Source organism: Macaca fascicularis, chromosome 4 (assembly GCF_037993035.2).
Source record: "Macaca fascicularis isolate 582-1 chromosome 4, T2T-MFA8v1.1".
Classification (NCBI taxonomy): Eukaryota; Metazoa; Chordata; class Mammalia; order Primates; family Cercopithecidae; genus Macaca; species Macaca fascicularis.
Window position 1 is genome coordinate 23212182 of NC_088378.1, and position 16343 is coordinate 23228524.

At 37.4% G+C, this 16343-nt stretch overlaps 1 protein-coding gene across 4 annotated transcripts in view; it reads right to left on the bottom strand.

Moving 5' to 3' along the window:
• The window catches only part of MAN1A1 (mannosidase alpha class 1A member 1), a 176546-nt gene that overhangs the window by 88463 nt on the left and 71740 nt on the right, over window positions 1-16343 (bottom strand). Inside the window, exon 5 of one of the 4 annotated variants that reach the window (XM_074036954.1) lies at window positions 1889-2861. The exons of 2 other annotated variants lie outside the window; for them this stretch is intronic. In XM_074036954.1, the coding sequence (XP_073893055.1) occupies window positions 2742-2861 (120 nt within the window). In that variant the 3' untranslated portion in view covers window positions 1889-2741. Of the gene's footprint in view, window positions 1-1888; window positions 2862-12756; window positions 14225-16343 lie in introns of those variants that run through there. One more of the 4 variants, XM_074036955.1, reaches the window with a different exon arrangement.

Sequence of the window (16343 nt, forward strand, 5' to 3'; positions counted from 1 at the left end):
TGACACTAAAAGCATGATCCATGAAAGAAAAAACTGACAAGCTGAGCTTCATTAAAATGAAAAACTGCTCTGAAAAAGACACTGTCAAGAGAATGAGAAGACAAGCCAAGGCCTAAGAGAAAACATTTGCAAAACACATACCTAATAAAGAACTGTTTATGAAAATATACAAAGAACTCTTGAAACTCAATAACGAGAAAGCAAAGATTCCAATTTTAAAAATGGGACAAAGATCTTAATAGACACCTCACTAAAGAAGACAGACAGATGGTAAATAAATATATGGAAAGGTGTTCCACAACACAAATCATCAGGTAAATGCAAATGAAAACAACAATACCTACTGATTAGAATGGTCAAAATACAGAACACTAACACCACCAAATGTTGGTGAGGGTGTGAAACAACAGGAACTCTCATTCATTGCAGGTGGAAATGCAAAATAGTACAGAGTTTGGAAGACAGTTTGGCAGTTACAAAACTAAACATACTCTTACCATATGATACAGCAATAGCACTCCTTAGTATTTAAACAAAGGAACTGAAAACTTATGACTATACAAAAAACTGGACAGATATTTACAGCAGCATTTTCAGAGATGTATTATAGAATATTTACACGTACATATTTGAATTATGCTTGTTTTATGTTGAAATATAATCTGCAGCTTACATATATGAAGATAACTCAGTACATTAAGTACTATTTTACAGAGAGATCCAAAATACATCTCAAGATCTAAGGCAGATTCCACTAAGCTTGATTTTCTAAATAACCTTCTAAAAATTATGTAGTTATTTCAAAACTTTTTTAATTAAAAAGACACACACAGATATGAACTCTCCAACACAAACATACAGCTGTATAGCCTAGTGTAACATTATAAGACACACGCCATAGTACGCAGCATCCAGATCAAGAAACAGGACTTTGCCAGCCATCCCAGAAACCCTACGTGGGCCTTGTCCCAATCATACTTCCTTTTCTCTCTCCCAAAGCAACCACATCCTGGCATTTACTATCTTATATGGTTTCAGCAACCAAATCTACACCATTTGACACTACAGACAGCCATCATTATTTTAAAAAAGGATGACTTTGAAGCCTCTTATTTTAAATCATAGGTGTCTCAGTTTTTCTTTTCTTTTCCTTATAATTTATGTGGACAAATTTGGGTTATTTGAACTGTTGGAGACTTATTCTATGGGTTCCTGACTGCATACGTGTGGTGGAGTTTGGCACGTTCTTTTTTCTGTATTTATGACAAATTGGAAGCTGGATGTGGAGACTTGATGCCTTTGGCAAGACTGTAGGTGATATGTTATCAGGAGGCATGTATGTGGTTTGCTCTCCTTTTGAGAAGTGAGCAGCTATTGGTGACCACGGCCCAGATCCATTAATTCATCAGGGGTTGTAAAAATGGGTGATTTTCTAGTTTTATCATTTCACTTTCATTTGTAAGCAGGTATAATTTTAAGAGAAACTTTGCTTATCTACTATTTAGTTACCGGTGATATAGTTCATACAGGAGAGGCAAGATAAATACCTGATTCTTTTCCTTTATTTACCAGACTTTTTTCTTTAAAAGTAATTTATTTGATTCTGACCACAAAATACAGGCAAGGAGCAAGGGCTACTCTGTAATGCCCTGGTCACACATCTTCCCAGTGTATGCTTCTATACATACTCTTTGTAAAACAGCAAGCTCATACAGTCCCCAAGTGTTTCCGGCCCCCCCCCCCATATTCTCACAGCTGCAGAGTATATAAGGTGGGAAGTTGAAAACAGATAGCCCATTCAGAAGGTAGGGTTCCCTGCATTCATGTTCCAGCTCCCTTTTGCTAATCTTGAAACCAAGGTAACTGGCTCTTCTTACTATTGCTTTACTTTTTTTTTTTTTGAGACAGGGTCTCACTCTATCACCCAGGTTGAAGTGTAGTGGTGCAATCTTGGCTCACTGCAGCCTCGACCTCCCGGTCTTGGGTGACCCTCCCACCTCAGCCTCCCAAGTAGCTGGGACTACAGGCATGTGCCACCATGCCTAGCTAATTTCTGCATTTTTGTTAGAGATGGGGTTTCATAATGTTGCCCAGGATGGTCTCGAATTCCTGGACTCAAGCGATCTCTTGGCTTCTCAGAGTGCTCGGATTATAGGTGTGAGCCAATGCGCCTGGCCCTCATTTTTCTAAAACAACTCTCTCATGAACGAGTAGGCCATAGACAAATTACGCCTGAACAATTCTTAGAGTTGTTTAAAGTAACAATACAGATGGGCAACTGACTAATGCCCTTTCCCGCCACAGCTTCCTAAGTCCCAGGCTGTCTGTGGCACCTGGATTGCCACCCTTGGGTCCTCTACACCCTACAGCAGCAACGGTGGAAGGCCAGGCCAGGCCAATCATAGGGAACAAACAGTCTTTACTGGGCTCAAACCAGGAGTCCATAGGGCTTGAGGACCTCTGTGTAATTGTTTTCTCCTCCACATTCTTTTCGGCCTGTTTACATAGTGTCATAAGCTGTTTTTCCTTCCAATAGTGGATACTGGCCTTCTCCTTCCTCTTCTCCTGGGTGGCTGTCACTTCCAGCCAACCTCGTGAACCAGGCACCCCAGGCAGGCAAACTTTCTCACAGGCTTCGGACGCACAACCTTGGGAGCAGCAGGAAGCATCATCCACTTTTTCTTGTCATAGGGCAGTGGGATCCCATTAAACACCTTGGGGTGGTCAGGGACGGCCTGGTCTCACTCGGTCTCGCAGGGCACCATGCCTCGAGCAGTCTGCCAAAAGATGCAGGTGGGGGGCCTCAGAAAGGGTTGGTGTTCATCTGCTTGTGAAGGAAGGCCAGGTATTCCAACTTGTTTCTGTGGAGAGTGCCAAAAATGTTGATGCCTTTGCAGTGCACGACCACCACCTTCTGGCCCAGCAGTACCTGCCTATCCATGACGGTGGTCAGGCAGCCCAGAAGGGGGCCTCGGCCAGTGAGCATCGGGACCTGCCCCTCCATCTTTGGCAGCTGCCTGGGAAAATACCAGCTTTCAAGATAACTGCTTTCCTGTCATTCTTTGAAGGTGACCAATTATTTTTGCTTTTCATTATGATGAACTTATCCATTTGATTTTTATTTTTAATTAGAGATAGGGTCTCGCTATGCTGTCCAGAATGGTTTTGAACTCATGGGTTCAGGCTATCCTCCTGCCTCAGTCTCTCAAGTAGCTGTGATTATATGCATGCTTCACTGCCCGTGGCTTGAACTTACCAATTTAAACATACTTAGTGGATTTTAATCTATTAGACAGTTCTTATTTTTACTGAAACTCAAAATTATCATTTTTGGCCAGTGGAAGCCTCTTCAAGTTGGCTCCCAAGTCCTTTGACCTTACTCTAGTAGTCTTTGTTAGCTTCTTTGTTACCTGGTTTGATATTTCAGACTAATCCTGTACATTTCCAATTTCAGTCTTTTCTCCAAGAAGCCCTGGTTAGTGGAAAATATTAATTCAAGCCTGCACTCTGTGTGTTAGAGATGCTCATAGCCACTGGTTTCATTACTGTTTCTAGGCCTTTTCAGGGGACACACACATATATGCATATTTATATATATTTAAAATACAATATATCATATGCTCATATTAATATTTTCAATTAAAACTCAGAACTATAGTGTTTTTCTTTTTAAGACCTTTATCATACAATTCATCCATTTAAAGTATACACTTTAGTGGCTTTAGTATATTCACACTGAGTTGATTCACAATTTTAGAACATTATCATCATCTCAAAAAAGAAGTGCTGTGCCCATCAGCAGTTACTCCCCATTTCCCTTCAATCCCCTGTCCTAGGCAACCAGTAATCTACTTTCTGTCTCTATGAATATGCCTATTTTGGACATCATACAGTATGTGTTTGGTTGTCTGAAGCTTGTTCCCAGGTAGTTTCATCAATTCATCAGGAAAGCTCCTGGAAACAATATTCCCAAGTTCTTGCAAGCTGATAATAGCCTGCTTGTGTCATTTATATCTGAAAGTCAGTTTTTCTGGGTATAAAAATCTTTGTTTCTCATTCTCACCATGGCTGCCAGAATTTCCCTTGAGTTGGTCATTAAAATGAGAGATTTATTTATAATATAATAGAACGCAATCTGCAAATTTGGGGTAAGAAATGAGTTAAATCTGTGGTCATCCCATAGGAATTAGTACATATTCCCAACTGTTTCTGTGAATACTGCAGTTTATTGTTTTCCTTGAACGACTTCTCTACTTTTTAGCATCTTCCTTCTGCTATCCACCAACTACTTTCTCTTCCATAGAACACAGTATTTTTCCAGGGGAAAAAGATGCCCAACTTTTCTACTTCTTTTTCATTCCCATGTATACATATCTGGACTACCTAAGCATTGTACGGGAAGAAACACAACTCTACATTTCACTGGAAGGAGTCATTGGGTTTAGATTAAAAAAAAAAAAAATGGGTTAAGAAGTTTTCACTTATGGGAAAGAAATTTATCCCACTATACCCCTCCCCTAATTTATAATATTCTATGAACTTGAATGTTAGTATATCATAGTTCTAGAAAACTGGATTTGAAGGAATGCTTAAAAGACACTTATTTCATATTCCATTACTTAAATCAATTTAAAAAAAAACAACAATGTGATAAAGGGTTTGCTCTAGGTAACACCCAATAACCAAACAGAGCCTGAGAAACCAGGATTCTAGATTCTAAAGGTAATGTTCTTTCCACCCTATAAGAGCTACTTCTTAAGTTCACTAGCTGGATGTCTCCAATACAATGACTATTTCAAGTAGCCCTGTCTTTACTTTTATTTACTTATTTTTTTCTTTTTGAGGCGGAGTCTCACTCTGTTGCACAGACTGGAGTGCAGTGGCATGATCTCGGCTCACTGCAACGTCTGCCTCCCGCGTTCAAGCAATTCTCCTGCCTCAGCCTCTTGAGTAACTGGGGTTAGAGGCGTGCACCATCACGTCCAGCCAATTTTTTGTATTTTTAGTAGAGATGGGGTCTCATCATGTTTGCCAGGCTGGTCTCGAACTCCTGACCTCAGGTGATCTGCCTGCCTTGGCCTCCCAAAAGTGCTGGGATTACAGGTGTGAGTCACCCTGCCCGGCCAATCCTGTTTACCAATGGTTTACCTATAGGCTCAAAATTTGGTGATTTCCCTCAGAAAGAAAGAGAACTAGTAAGGGCCTCAGATCACTACATAAAAGTCTACTCCAATTACATGTTCTCAGACAAGCAGCTCGTATCCTATTACTGGAAGGAGAGGCACAGCCTTAGGGTGACAAGGAAGTAAAGTGAAAGAATACATTATTAGCTTTTTGTCACATCTACAGATCCCATGAAACAGTTTTTAAAAATTAAGTATTTCAAATTTACACACAGCTTTAATATCTGTGTAGTCCTAACCAAACTATCAATTCCTATCATTAACAGTCTTAGATTTGCTTTGGATAATTAAAAATAAAGTAAAATATTACAAAATTTTAAACATATACTTTCTAATTATCTTGGGTTTCCATGGTGAAGCGAGTCTAGATTTTGATTTGTGAAGCCTCACGAGTTTCTGGTAGACTGTGTCCTTCCCTTTTAATAGTCACCTCTTTTATCTCTCAGACCAGGTTTTCTTTTTTCTCCGGCTCATTACTGAACAGCTTTTCTCTTACTCCCTTTTTCCTCAAGCAAGCATTCATTCTTTTTGAAGTTTCTTAAGGGCCATTTACTGCTTGTAACAACAGAAAAGAGCTCTTTGCTATGCCTTTCCTAACACCTTTCAATTAGATCCTGTAGGAAAAGACAAAGTCACTGATTGTGCCAGGTATCTCAGTAGCCCAAAATTTCCATGTATGTTAGTAATAAACTTTATTATATTCTTATCTATAGTAATAATATATTAATACAGTGTATATACTTATCACAAATAATTCAACTTTTGACTTCTAAGTGGTTAAGGAAAATGCAAAGAGATTAGAAATGTTCATTTTTTTAAAAGAATATGAAAGACATACTATTGTGTACCACACTTTCAACTGATTTATCAATGCGTGTGTGTTTTCAATGGAGAAATCTTGTTACTATCAGCAGCCTTTGTCTTTTTGAACTGCTTTTGATAATATAAGGACAAAGTAGTTGGATCTGAGACTGTGCAAGGATTTATGACCAATCTATTTAAGCTTTATATCACCTCCATTTCCATGTGAATGGAGAATAATATTAACAGCTAATAGATGTTGTTGTAAATAAACAACCTTCTAAGATGGAAATCTATAAATTGACTATAAAGAAGGAAATCCAGTCACCATTAAGTAAAGCCATTTTCTTTATGAAACAGATGTGAGAAAGGGAAAAAGATGACTTTTAAGACTCTATAAGCTGAATTCTAGTATGAAAAGTTAAAAAAATTTAAACCTTAAGAGGTTAGAATAACTGAATCCTGAGTAAGAATGGGGAAGAAATTTAGTTAATGATTTTTTTTCCAAATCTGTTGTGATTTTCCCTTAATATTTTTCTGATCATAAGAATACTACAAGTTCAATATGGAAATTCAGATGAGTACAGAAAAACAGGCAGGGGGAAGGATCACGTACCAACCAGAAGCAAATATTTAGGAATATTAAGTTTATAGGTTTCTATTTAGAAATAGCTCCATATGCATTTTTCTCTATATTTTCCATAGCTGAAATCATGTTATGCATGAAAGTACCCTGCATTATTTATCATATCCATACCTGCCCATGCCCTTAAATAAACAAGCATACATTTTAATGGCTGCATATCATTCTGTTATGTGAGCATTCCATGATGTGCTGCGCTCCCTTACTGCTGAATATTTGAGATGTTTCTTCTTATTTACTAAATATATAAAATATTTCCAAGACCTGCTTTTGGCATAATATAATTACATTTTTGGATTATTTCCTTTGGATAGATTCCTCAATGCAGGATAAGAGTAACTGGAGCTAAAAGGATCTACTCATATATATGGCACTTTTTTTTTTTCTTTTCCAGAACACTTTTATCATATTGCATTCCCAACAGCAATGTCTGAAAGTAAATTTTTGCCCCACTCTTACCAAACTAGGTATTAACATGGTTTTCTGTCTTTGTTAATTTGATAGGAAAAAAAAGGGTGGGGGGAGAGGAGTCTAAGTGTTGGTATTTTATTTTGAGTATTCATAAAGTGGGTAAATGCTGATTCAGCATTTATCTGGACATAGGGGAAAGCAATGAATGGATAAGGAAAAGTAGCGGGAATTGCAATACCAAGTAGTGGGGTTGAGTGGGATTGAGAACATCTGTCAACGTGGAAAACTGTTCATTTATGAGTAATAATTAAACTGCATTATTTGAGGGGATCTCCTGAGATTTCACTATGGTTTGGACCCCTATGAAAAACTCCTGACAGATGCCAGGTCACTGGATCTAATCTTAGTTTAACCTTAGAAGCACTGGTTTTGAGTGTTCTCATTTGCGAACAATTAACATAATTAAGTGGAAACATACTATATAATGTTCACTGCAAATCTTTAACTATAATAAGTAGATATTTTAATCATATTTTTCCAGTTACTTTTATGATATATGACAATCTGAGCGATCCTGTCTCACTTTTTCTAAGTGAATAAAATATAAAGAGCACTGGAGTCCAAATTTTTATTCATAGTCTGGAGAAATTCATTAAAGTGCTGTCAACATATGGTAGATTTATGAGCTATTCCTAAGTGCTTTTTGGAGTTCTCTAATTACATAAAAGCATACCAATTGTATTGGTAAACCTTCACAATTTATGTCTGTTGATAAAGCCAAAATATTTTAGTTTCATTTGAAATGACAAGGTTTTACCTTTTCCCTTCATATTTTATATCAGGTATGATTTGAAAATTGAAAATACTTTTTTTTTCTAAATCGTGAACATCTCCCTCATTCAGTGTCTCAACTACTACCATCTTCAATATGCCTGAGAAAAGGCTGAATGCATACCTTAACTGTCACGATGTCACACCAAAACATATTCATTTTACCAACATTTTGAAGTGTATCTGACACTAGTTCAGAATAAAAAGAGGGATTAAAGCTGAAATCACATGGCGGTCCTTATATATATATTAAAAGTTTTTGTTACATGTACTTACCGGACAGTGAAAACCATTTTACTCTACTGAAGAGAGAGACTGAGGAATAAAAACATGGAGAAAGAAAATAATTGTTTCAATTTAATGAACTATATGAAAAATTCAAGGAGAGCTTTGTGTTTTGAGACAGCCTTAAGTGCAATGAATAATTTCAAATACAACTTGTGCAAAAATCTGTTATTAACTCATAAGCATTATGAGTGTGATTACGGCTTAGTTTTCATAAGTTAATTATTCTTTGTTGCTCAAGAAGTGGAAGATTTCCTGGGCTAGAAGGTTGCTGCTAGTTCCTTTTTTTTCTTTTTGAGACAGAGTCTCACTCTGTTGCCCAGGTTGGAATGCAGTGGCACGATCCTGGCTCACTGCAACCTCCGCCTCCCAGGTTCAAGCAATTCTCCTACCTCAGCCTCCTGAGTAGCTGGGATTGTGGGCGTGCATCACCATACCTGGCTAATTTTTTTATTTTTAGTAGAGATGGGGTTTCACCATATTGGCCAGGTTGGTCTCGAACTCTTGACCTCAGGTGATTTGCTCGCCTCGGCCTCCCCAAGTGCTGGGATTACAGGCGTGAGCCACCGTGCCCTGCAACTGCCAGTTCATTTTTATGAGATTTAGGTATTTAACTGATGAGCAAGTAAACAGAAGAGGAAGAAAAGTTGTGGTACCAACCCTGGCAACACTGTTTTTGGGAATAATATGTGGACAGGTTCATGTGTTTTGCTCCAGACAGCAGTCTAATCCCGTTTCTGTCATCTCCTATATGGCTAAGGATTAGCTTCTCAGAGCTTCAGTGTATCTACAATATGGAGATTATGTAATTACCCCAGTACTGATACTGTACTTGGCACACAATAAACCATAAAAAAAGTTTTATCACCACTGCTGCCTTCCTTCTCCTCTTCCTCATTCCAAAAGAAAGAAAGAAATAAACCATCAATACAGAACTCTTCAGTTCCTCTGTTTAGAATGTTATTTTCTCCAAATCTTCCATGGTTGACCCTTCTATGTCATTCAGACTGTGGCTCCGATTTGGCCTAAAGTAGTCCTCATCATCTCCCTTTCCCACCCTCTGTCACTTTATCCCATGGCTATATTTTCTTCAGAGCTCTTATTGCCATCTAAAATTATCCTGTGAACTTGTTGAACATTTTACCCCCTTACCATGTAAATTTCATGAAAGCAGAAACTTTGTCTAATTTGTTCACTGCTGAATCCTCCAGAGACTGGAACATGGCATGGAACATAATAGATGCTTAACACATTTGCTGAATAGAGGAGTGAATCATAAGGGACTAGACATGTCAAAAATTGGAAGCCTGACCAGATGATAGAGAGAAGTCTACTATAACTAGTTATTCAGGGCTCAATTCTAAGTTAGTATTATTCTAAGTCTAGTTATAAAGCATTCGATGGCAGAAACTCATAAATGCTGGAGTTGTTATTTGACTTAACAATTAAGCCTAAACTGTATTACACAGTGTTCTTTCTACCTGACTACAGTAAGTACATGAGAGAAAACGAAAGAAGTCACTATTTAATAATCATAGTACTAAGTTAGATCTAAGAACTGAAACACAAAAGTTAGCAGTAATTTATAAATTAGATCAACTGTGGGTATTGTTTTGTCAACTAAAAACAACAAAATATGATTACACAAGTAAATGCATCAACCTACTAAATGGTATTTATAAAACTAAGATGAAAATCTCTTCTGCATATCTTTTCTAACTCTAGCCTTCTACCTAATGGCAAGAATGAAAAACAAAAGTGTTTAGAACAAAGAGCCATGAAAAAAATTCTTCTGTTCTATGCCTATCCTATTAAAGCTCCTGAATTTCCTTGTTTTTGAAGGACCCTAGAATCTCTATCTGTACTACTTCAGAGGAATCGGATACTTCAAATTATTGTAAAATAAAGATCAATTGTTAAGTTAAAAACAAACATTGCCCTCAAGGCTTATGTTTATTTTAATATCAATTTAAATGAATTTTCAGCTAAATTATAAGACTGGAGCTGTTTGCTTTCAAATGCAAACGAATCGTGGCATACTCAGATATATAACCTCTCTTGGGAAAATATTTCATCATGTAGCAGAAGTGGACTCAGTTACTAAAATGGTTAACCCTATGATCTGTCAATGAACTATTTTCTAAAATGTTTTAAAGAAAAAAACTTTAAAAAGTACATAAACTATAAATCTACATCATAAAGTGATAACACAAGAAAGTTTGACAAATGAAATCTTTAGAGGACATCCTTTAGAAGGCACCTCATTCCCAGACCATAAAAATTTTTAACAAAAACAAATTTTTATGAATCAAATGATAGTTTCATACATTAAGGTAAGACTTAATTTACACAAGAAATCCAGGCCAGGGTCAGTGGCTCACGCCTATAGTCCTAGCACTTTGGGAGGCAGAGGCAGAAGGGTCACTTTAGGCCAGGAGTTCAAGACCAGTCTGGACAAAATGGTGACGGCTTAAGTAATTAGCCAGGCATGGTGGTGTGCATATGTAGTCCCAGCTATCCAGAGAGCTGAGGCAGAAGGATTCCTTGAGCCCAGGAGTTCAAGGATGCAGGGAGCTATGATCATGCCACTGTGCTCCAGCCTGAGTGATAGAGAGACCCTCATTTCAGGAAAAAAAACAAAAACAAAAACCAAAAAACCCCAAAAAAACCCAATGACAAAAATCCAAAACAAATTCACAGCACCACAATCAAATTGTCTACATTTATCTATGCAGATAAAATTCCAGGAGTTATAGTTTAGAAGAAACAGCTCTGTACAGGTATAGTTGCATTAAAATCCAGCTAATTAGCTGATATGCATTTTGTTTACATTTCTACTGCCAACTCTAATCATCTGACTTACTTCTTAAGGCTCTAGAGTCATAATGTTTGTTCAACAATCACATATTTAAACTTCATTCTGCATGAATATTTCCCTCTGCTTTTTGTTTAAGCAGCAAGTTTTGTTCAGTACCTATTTTAGTATGGATTTATGAATTTTATAGAAAGCGTTTATATTTTAGCAGTATTAAAAATCAGTTCACTGGTGCTTAGATTTTTTAAAACAGCAATTTTTACATCTTATTATTTTTAAAATTGAAATACGTTGCATAGTCAGTGATAATAGATATCTGTCCCCTCCAAATCTCATCTTGAAATGTGCCCCCCTTCCCAGTGTTGGAGGTGAGGCCTAGTAGGTGATGTTTGGGTCATGGGGGCGGATCCCTCATGAATGTCTTGGTGCCCTCCCCTTGGTGATGAGTGAGTTCTTGCTCTGCGAGTTCACATGACATCTGGTTGTTTAGAGAGTATGACACCTCCCTTCTCTCTTGGTCCCTTCTCCCACCGTGTCACATGCCTGCTCCCCCACTGCCTTCTGCCATGAGTGGAAAGCTTCCTGAGGCTTCACGAGAAGCCAAGCAGATGCTGGAGCCACGCTTATACAGTCTGCAGAACCGTAAGTCAAATAAATCTCTCTTCTTTATAAATTACTCAGCCTCGGTATTCTTTTATAGCAATACAAAATGGATTGACACAGCCATGCAGAGAGACTGGCAAAATCCCCCCTTAACCACTCAATCTCATAATGTTATCTTAGATTATGACATCACTTAAAACTGCTCCATTACAAAAAAATTATAATTCATACATCCCACCATATAGCTTTAACTTTAAAAGCTTACAATAACCTGTTATATTATGGCTACTACTCCTATTCTACTTCAGCCTAACCTCAAGCAATTCAACCAGTCCATTTTCTCTCTAACCACTACTTACCTGCCTTTTTCCTACTGCCTTATATTCACCTTGGACTGCATGGTCTATAAATTCAATAAATTTTGCCAGTACTCTAAAATCCATGCCTTTCTCTCTGTGTTACCTGGCTACCAAACCTCAACTAACACCAACTAACTGCCTTCTCCATGCTTGTACCTAAAGTGTTGATCACTGTTGGAAAAAGTATTATACACTTATGAGGATTGAGGCTACCATCGATTCATGGCTATCAGCCTAGATACTGTCCAGGACCTCTACCATGTTTCTGTAGTCAACCCTTCAGAATGACAATTTTAAACTGTACACATACACATCAAACATCTCTCCTCTCCCTGAGTCTCAGCAGAAATCCTTGTCTTGTACTTAACAGGATCCACCAGAGAATAATTATCTCATTTATTTGCCACCAAGTCTAACAAGTTACCTACTTATATTCCTACCTTCTCCCCCACTTTCTTATATTGCAAAGAATGCCTCCCCAAAGGCCATCTGTTTTCATGAATGCCACCTTCCCTAACTGCTTAAAGACCCTGAACGAATCTTAATTTCCTTACCATCTTCTCTTTTTCAATCAAAAACAATTTGGATTCTATCCTATTACTCTACCAGAAGAACCCTGCATAAAGTCATCCATGACCTCTATGTTGTAAGATGCTAAAGAGTCCGTATACAACTTCTAGCAGCAGTATTTGACACAATTGAACATCTCAGTTTTCAAAATACTATTTTCTCTTGGACTCTGTGATGTCAAATTCTACTAGTTTCCCTCCTACTTCTCAGACCATGACTTCTCAGTCTCCTTTTCTAGCTCTTTCTTCTTCTTAATGCTTAAATATTAAGGCCTATTGCCCTGGACAACCTTATTCCTGTCCATTCCTTCAATTATCATTTAGTTGTTGATGACTCATAGGTTCAGGCCTATCGATACCTTATCTTCTGTGCTTGAGATCTCTAATGTCTAGCTGCTATTGAGTAGCTTGGAGCCAGAATGCCCAAGTTTGAAGCCTAGCTCTGCTACTTTGCATGTCCTTGGGCAAAGAACACTCTGCCTCTGTTTCTTCCTCCATAAAATGAGAATAAAAACAGTTCCTACTCCTACTTCATAGGGTTGTTGTGAAATTAATATTAGAATTAACATTTGTCAATGGGGACTATGTTTCTCTTATTCACTTGTTTCTGCAGCACCAACTGCAGTGCCTCAAAGCAGGTATTCAATAAGCATCTGCTGATTCACTTAATGAATGAAATTACCAGATGGTAAATTATCACAATTCTCAGGCATTTTCTGCTAGCCCTATTAAATTTTAAATTCCTCGCTACAGCTATCTTATATACCCTTCTAAAGGAGATCACAATTTCAAAGAAAAATAATTTGCAAGAACATTCCTGGAAAAAACAACTTTTGTTGAAAAACATTCACTCATAGGCAAAAATCTGTGTTAGAAATCCATGTCAATATGACTCAGGCAATAAAAATGATTTGATGTACTGGTTTCAACAGTCATTATGAATTATAAAGTGATTCAACATAAATCAAAATATAACGTATTACCTCATCTCTTTCATTAGGCTTTTGAAAAATGAGAAGTGACTGACCTAGTGAGCACTTAAATCAAAGAAAAAGTGGTGGAAGGAAAAGCACCAGGTCTTCAACATCCAGGCAACACAGCAGGCCGCTGCCAAACAGCAACTGGCTCCCATCACAGACAACAGCAGTGGTGGTATAGAGGGCAGTATATGTCTGTCTGTCAACTTTACTGTTTCAAATCTGGAAGGCTGGGGAGAAGCCTACAAAGTAGAAGGTATTTCCAGGAGAGGGAAAACTTTGTAAACAAGTGCTTTTTACTTGAAAATTTAGTGAAGATGTGTATTAGTGAAGATTCGTATCCCAAATCATATTCGTCACCCTTACTACTTTGGTGCCACTTTATGGAAGGCGTTTTCCAGTGAGACTGGCTGGCTCCAGTGTGGGGACTCTTGAAAAAGTTATCTTCTCAGTAATTCTTATCTTCTGCTACTCTGGGCAGTCGAGAGGGCTACACAGTCTAACCCAAGCCAGCGGTTGCTGTGGTGGTCATGAATGCTGTTCATCACCTCCTCTTCACCCCTTTAAGTTACAGTGGCCCTATGACTTGCTCTGGCCAATGAAATGTAAGCTGAAGTAACATGGGTCTTTCAGACAGGTGCATTCAAAGCCAGTGTGGGATTTGCCAGAATCTCTTTTGTCACCACTCCCTCTTCCCCATGACAACTGGAAATGACCTAGATGGCAGCTGCCCCAGCAGGTTGGACTCTGAAGGAAAGATGATGAGAAGCAGAGTCAAGGTAGAACATACTGTCTTAATCCACTGAGATTTCAGGCTGTTGCTGAATGATAACACAGGTCTATTTCTCAATGATGTGAATTTGTAGTTTGCTGCTATGTGTAGGGAATTATGCTAAAGTACAAGGAATAGAAACATTCCATTAAAAAAACAACTGAATTTGGCCGGGCACGGTGGCTCATGCCTGTAATCCCAGCATTTTGGGAGGCCGAGGCGGTTGGATCATGAGGTCAAAGATCAAGACCAGCCTGACCAACATGGTAAAACCCTGTCTCTGCTAAAAATACAAAAAAAAAAAAAAAAAAAAAAAAAATTAGCCAGGCATGGTGGCGGGAGCCTGTAATCCCAGCTACTCAGGAGGCTGAGGCAGGAGAATTGCTTGAACCTGAGAGGAGGAGGTTGCAGTGAAGTGAGCCAAGATCGCACCACTGCACTCCAGCCTGGGCGGCAGAGCAAGACTCCGTCTCAGAAAACAAACAAACAAAACAAAACAAAACAAACAAACAAAAACAACTGAATTTTCTGACTTTCCCTTTCCGTTAGGTTTCAAGCACTCACTTGGCAATGAGATCAAGGGGTAGGCCCGCTTCTACCATTTACGTATTAAGTATAAATAAGTTTTAGTGCTGGGATTACTAGTGAAATGTAGAAATGAGCTCATGAATTGTGGAGATAACATTTTTACAGCTTATAAAACTATGCTTTCAAAAACAATTATCAGTGCAAGATAGGGCTTATGCAGAGGGACAAATAGAACAAATCTGAGTTAAGGGGTAGGTATGATTTCTGTAATTCACTCTAGGACAAGAAAAAGTAGTAATTTCTTTTGACTAAAATATGTGTTGTTTTTGAATCAACTCTGTACTTTTAAAGTGCAAATTAAATTTACCAATCATAATGGAATAGTCAATGTGTAACAGCTATAACTCATTAACCATGGAAATTTAATTATAAACATAATAAGTAAAATTACAATTCTCTGTTTTACTGAATTAAACTTTTAAATGAAAATATTAGCTATTCAGTATTTTACATTCCTTTCTTATAAAAATTTCAATAATGCCAAATAGTAAATTAATATTTAAAATATATGTAAGGCTAAATCTAAACCTCTAAGAAATTATAGGGCCAAACACATTAATATACAATAATTACATAATTATATAATTACATTAATATAACAATCAGTATCACCTGATAATTAAAATTGTTCCTTTCTAGGAAATTGGCATAAATGTGTCATTAAGTTTTAGTTAGATAGTTTCCTCAAATTAAGGACCATATATATATACCTTGTAGAATCACTTTCACATTTACTTTTTATAGTTTCTCCTTAGGTTTATAATTTCAGAATGCTCTATGTCAAATCTACTTTAAATGTCTACATTTACATAAAGTACATAAGGTACATTTAAATACAGTAGCTCATTTATGACTAAATGAGTCATAAATACAGTAGCTCATTTATGATTCAACTCATTTATGAGCTACTGTATTTAGTAATGATATAATTTAGAAATAATTATATCATTATTTATTTGTAATATAATTTACAAAATACTATTTGTAATATAATTTACAAATAGTTTCCAGCTGATTTTGAAAACTTTCTTTTCCAGAGAATCAGCATGTACAGAACAGATAAAAAGGAAGATGTTTTGCTAGCTGGGGTGGTTGGAGGTGGAGCCACAGAGGCTGTATGTGGTTAGAGATCATGCATATTGTCAATCACCTTACTACATCACATTTTCTCCTTCCAATCTCTTACCCCAAGCCTTCCAGGCCAGTTGCTTATTTATATTATCCATGTACAGATTTTACTTTAAAAGTCACTGGAAGAATTTTCTGTTGGGGTTTTAAAAAGTGAAGGTCACAGAAAACCTGTTGAGGAGTTTTAGTCAGTGAACATTTACTAAATGTTTTCTAGTGCCAGGCATACAGTGCTAAGCATGAGGATATGAAAACAGCAGAAACGTCATTTTTATTTTTGAGTTGTACAAATCCTACTGGGGAAAAGGAAGTGAGGAGGTGAGAAGGTTCACAGAGCCATAAACAATGAACTATAATAGCAGTGTATGCAGAGAATGC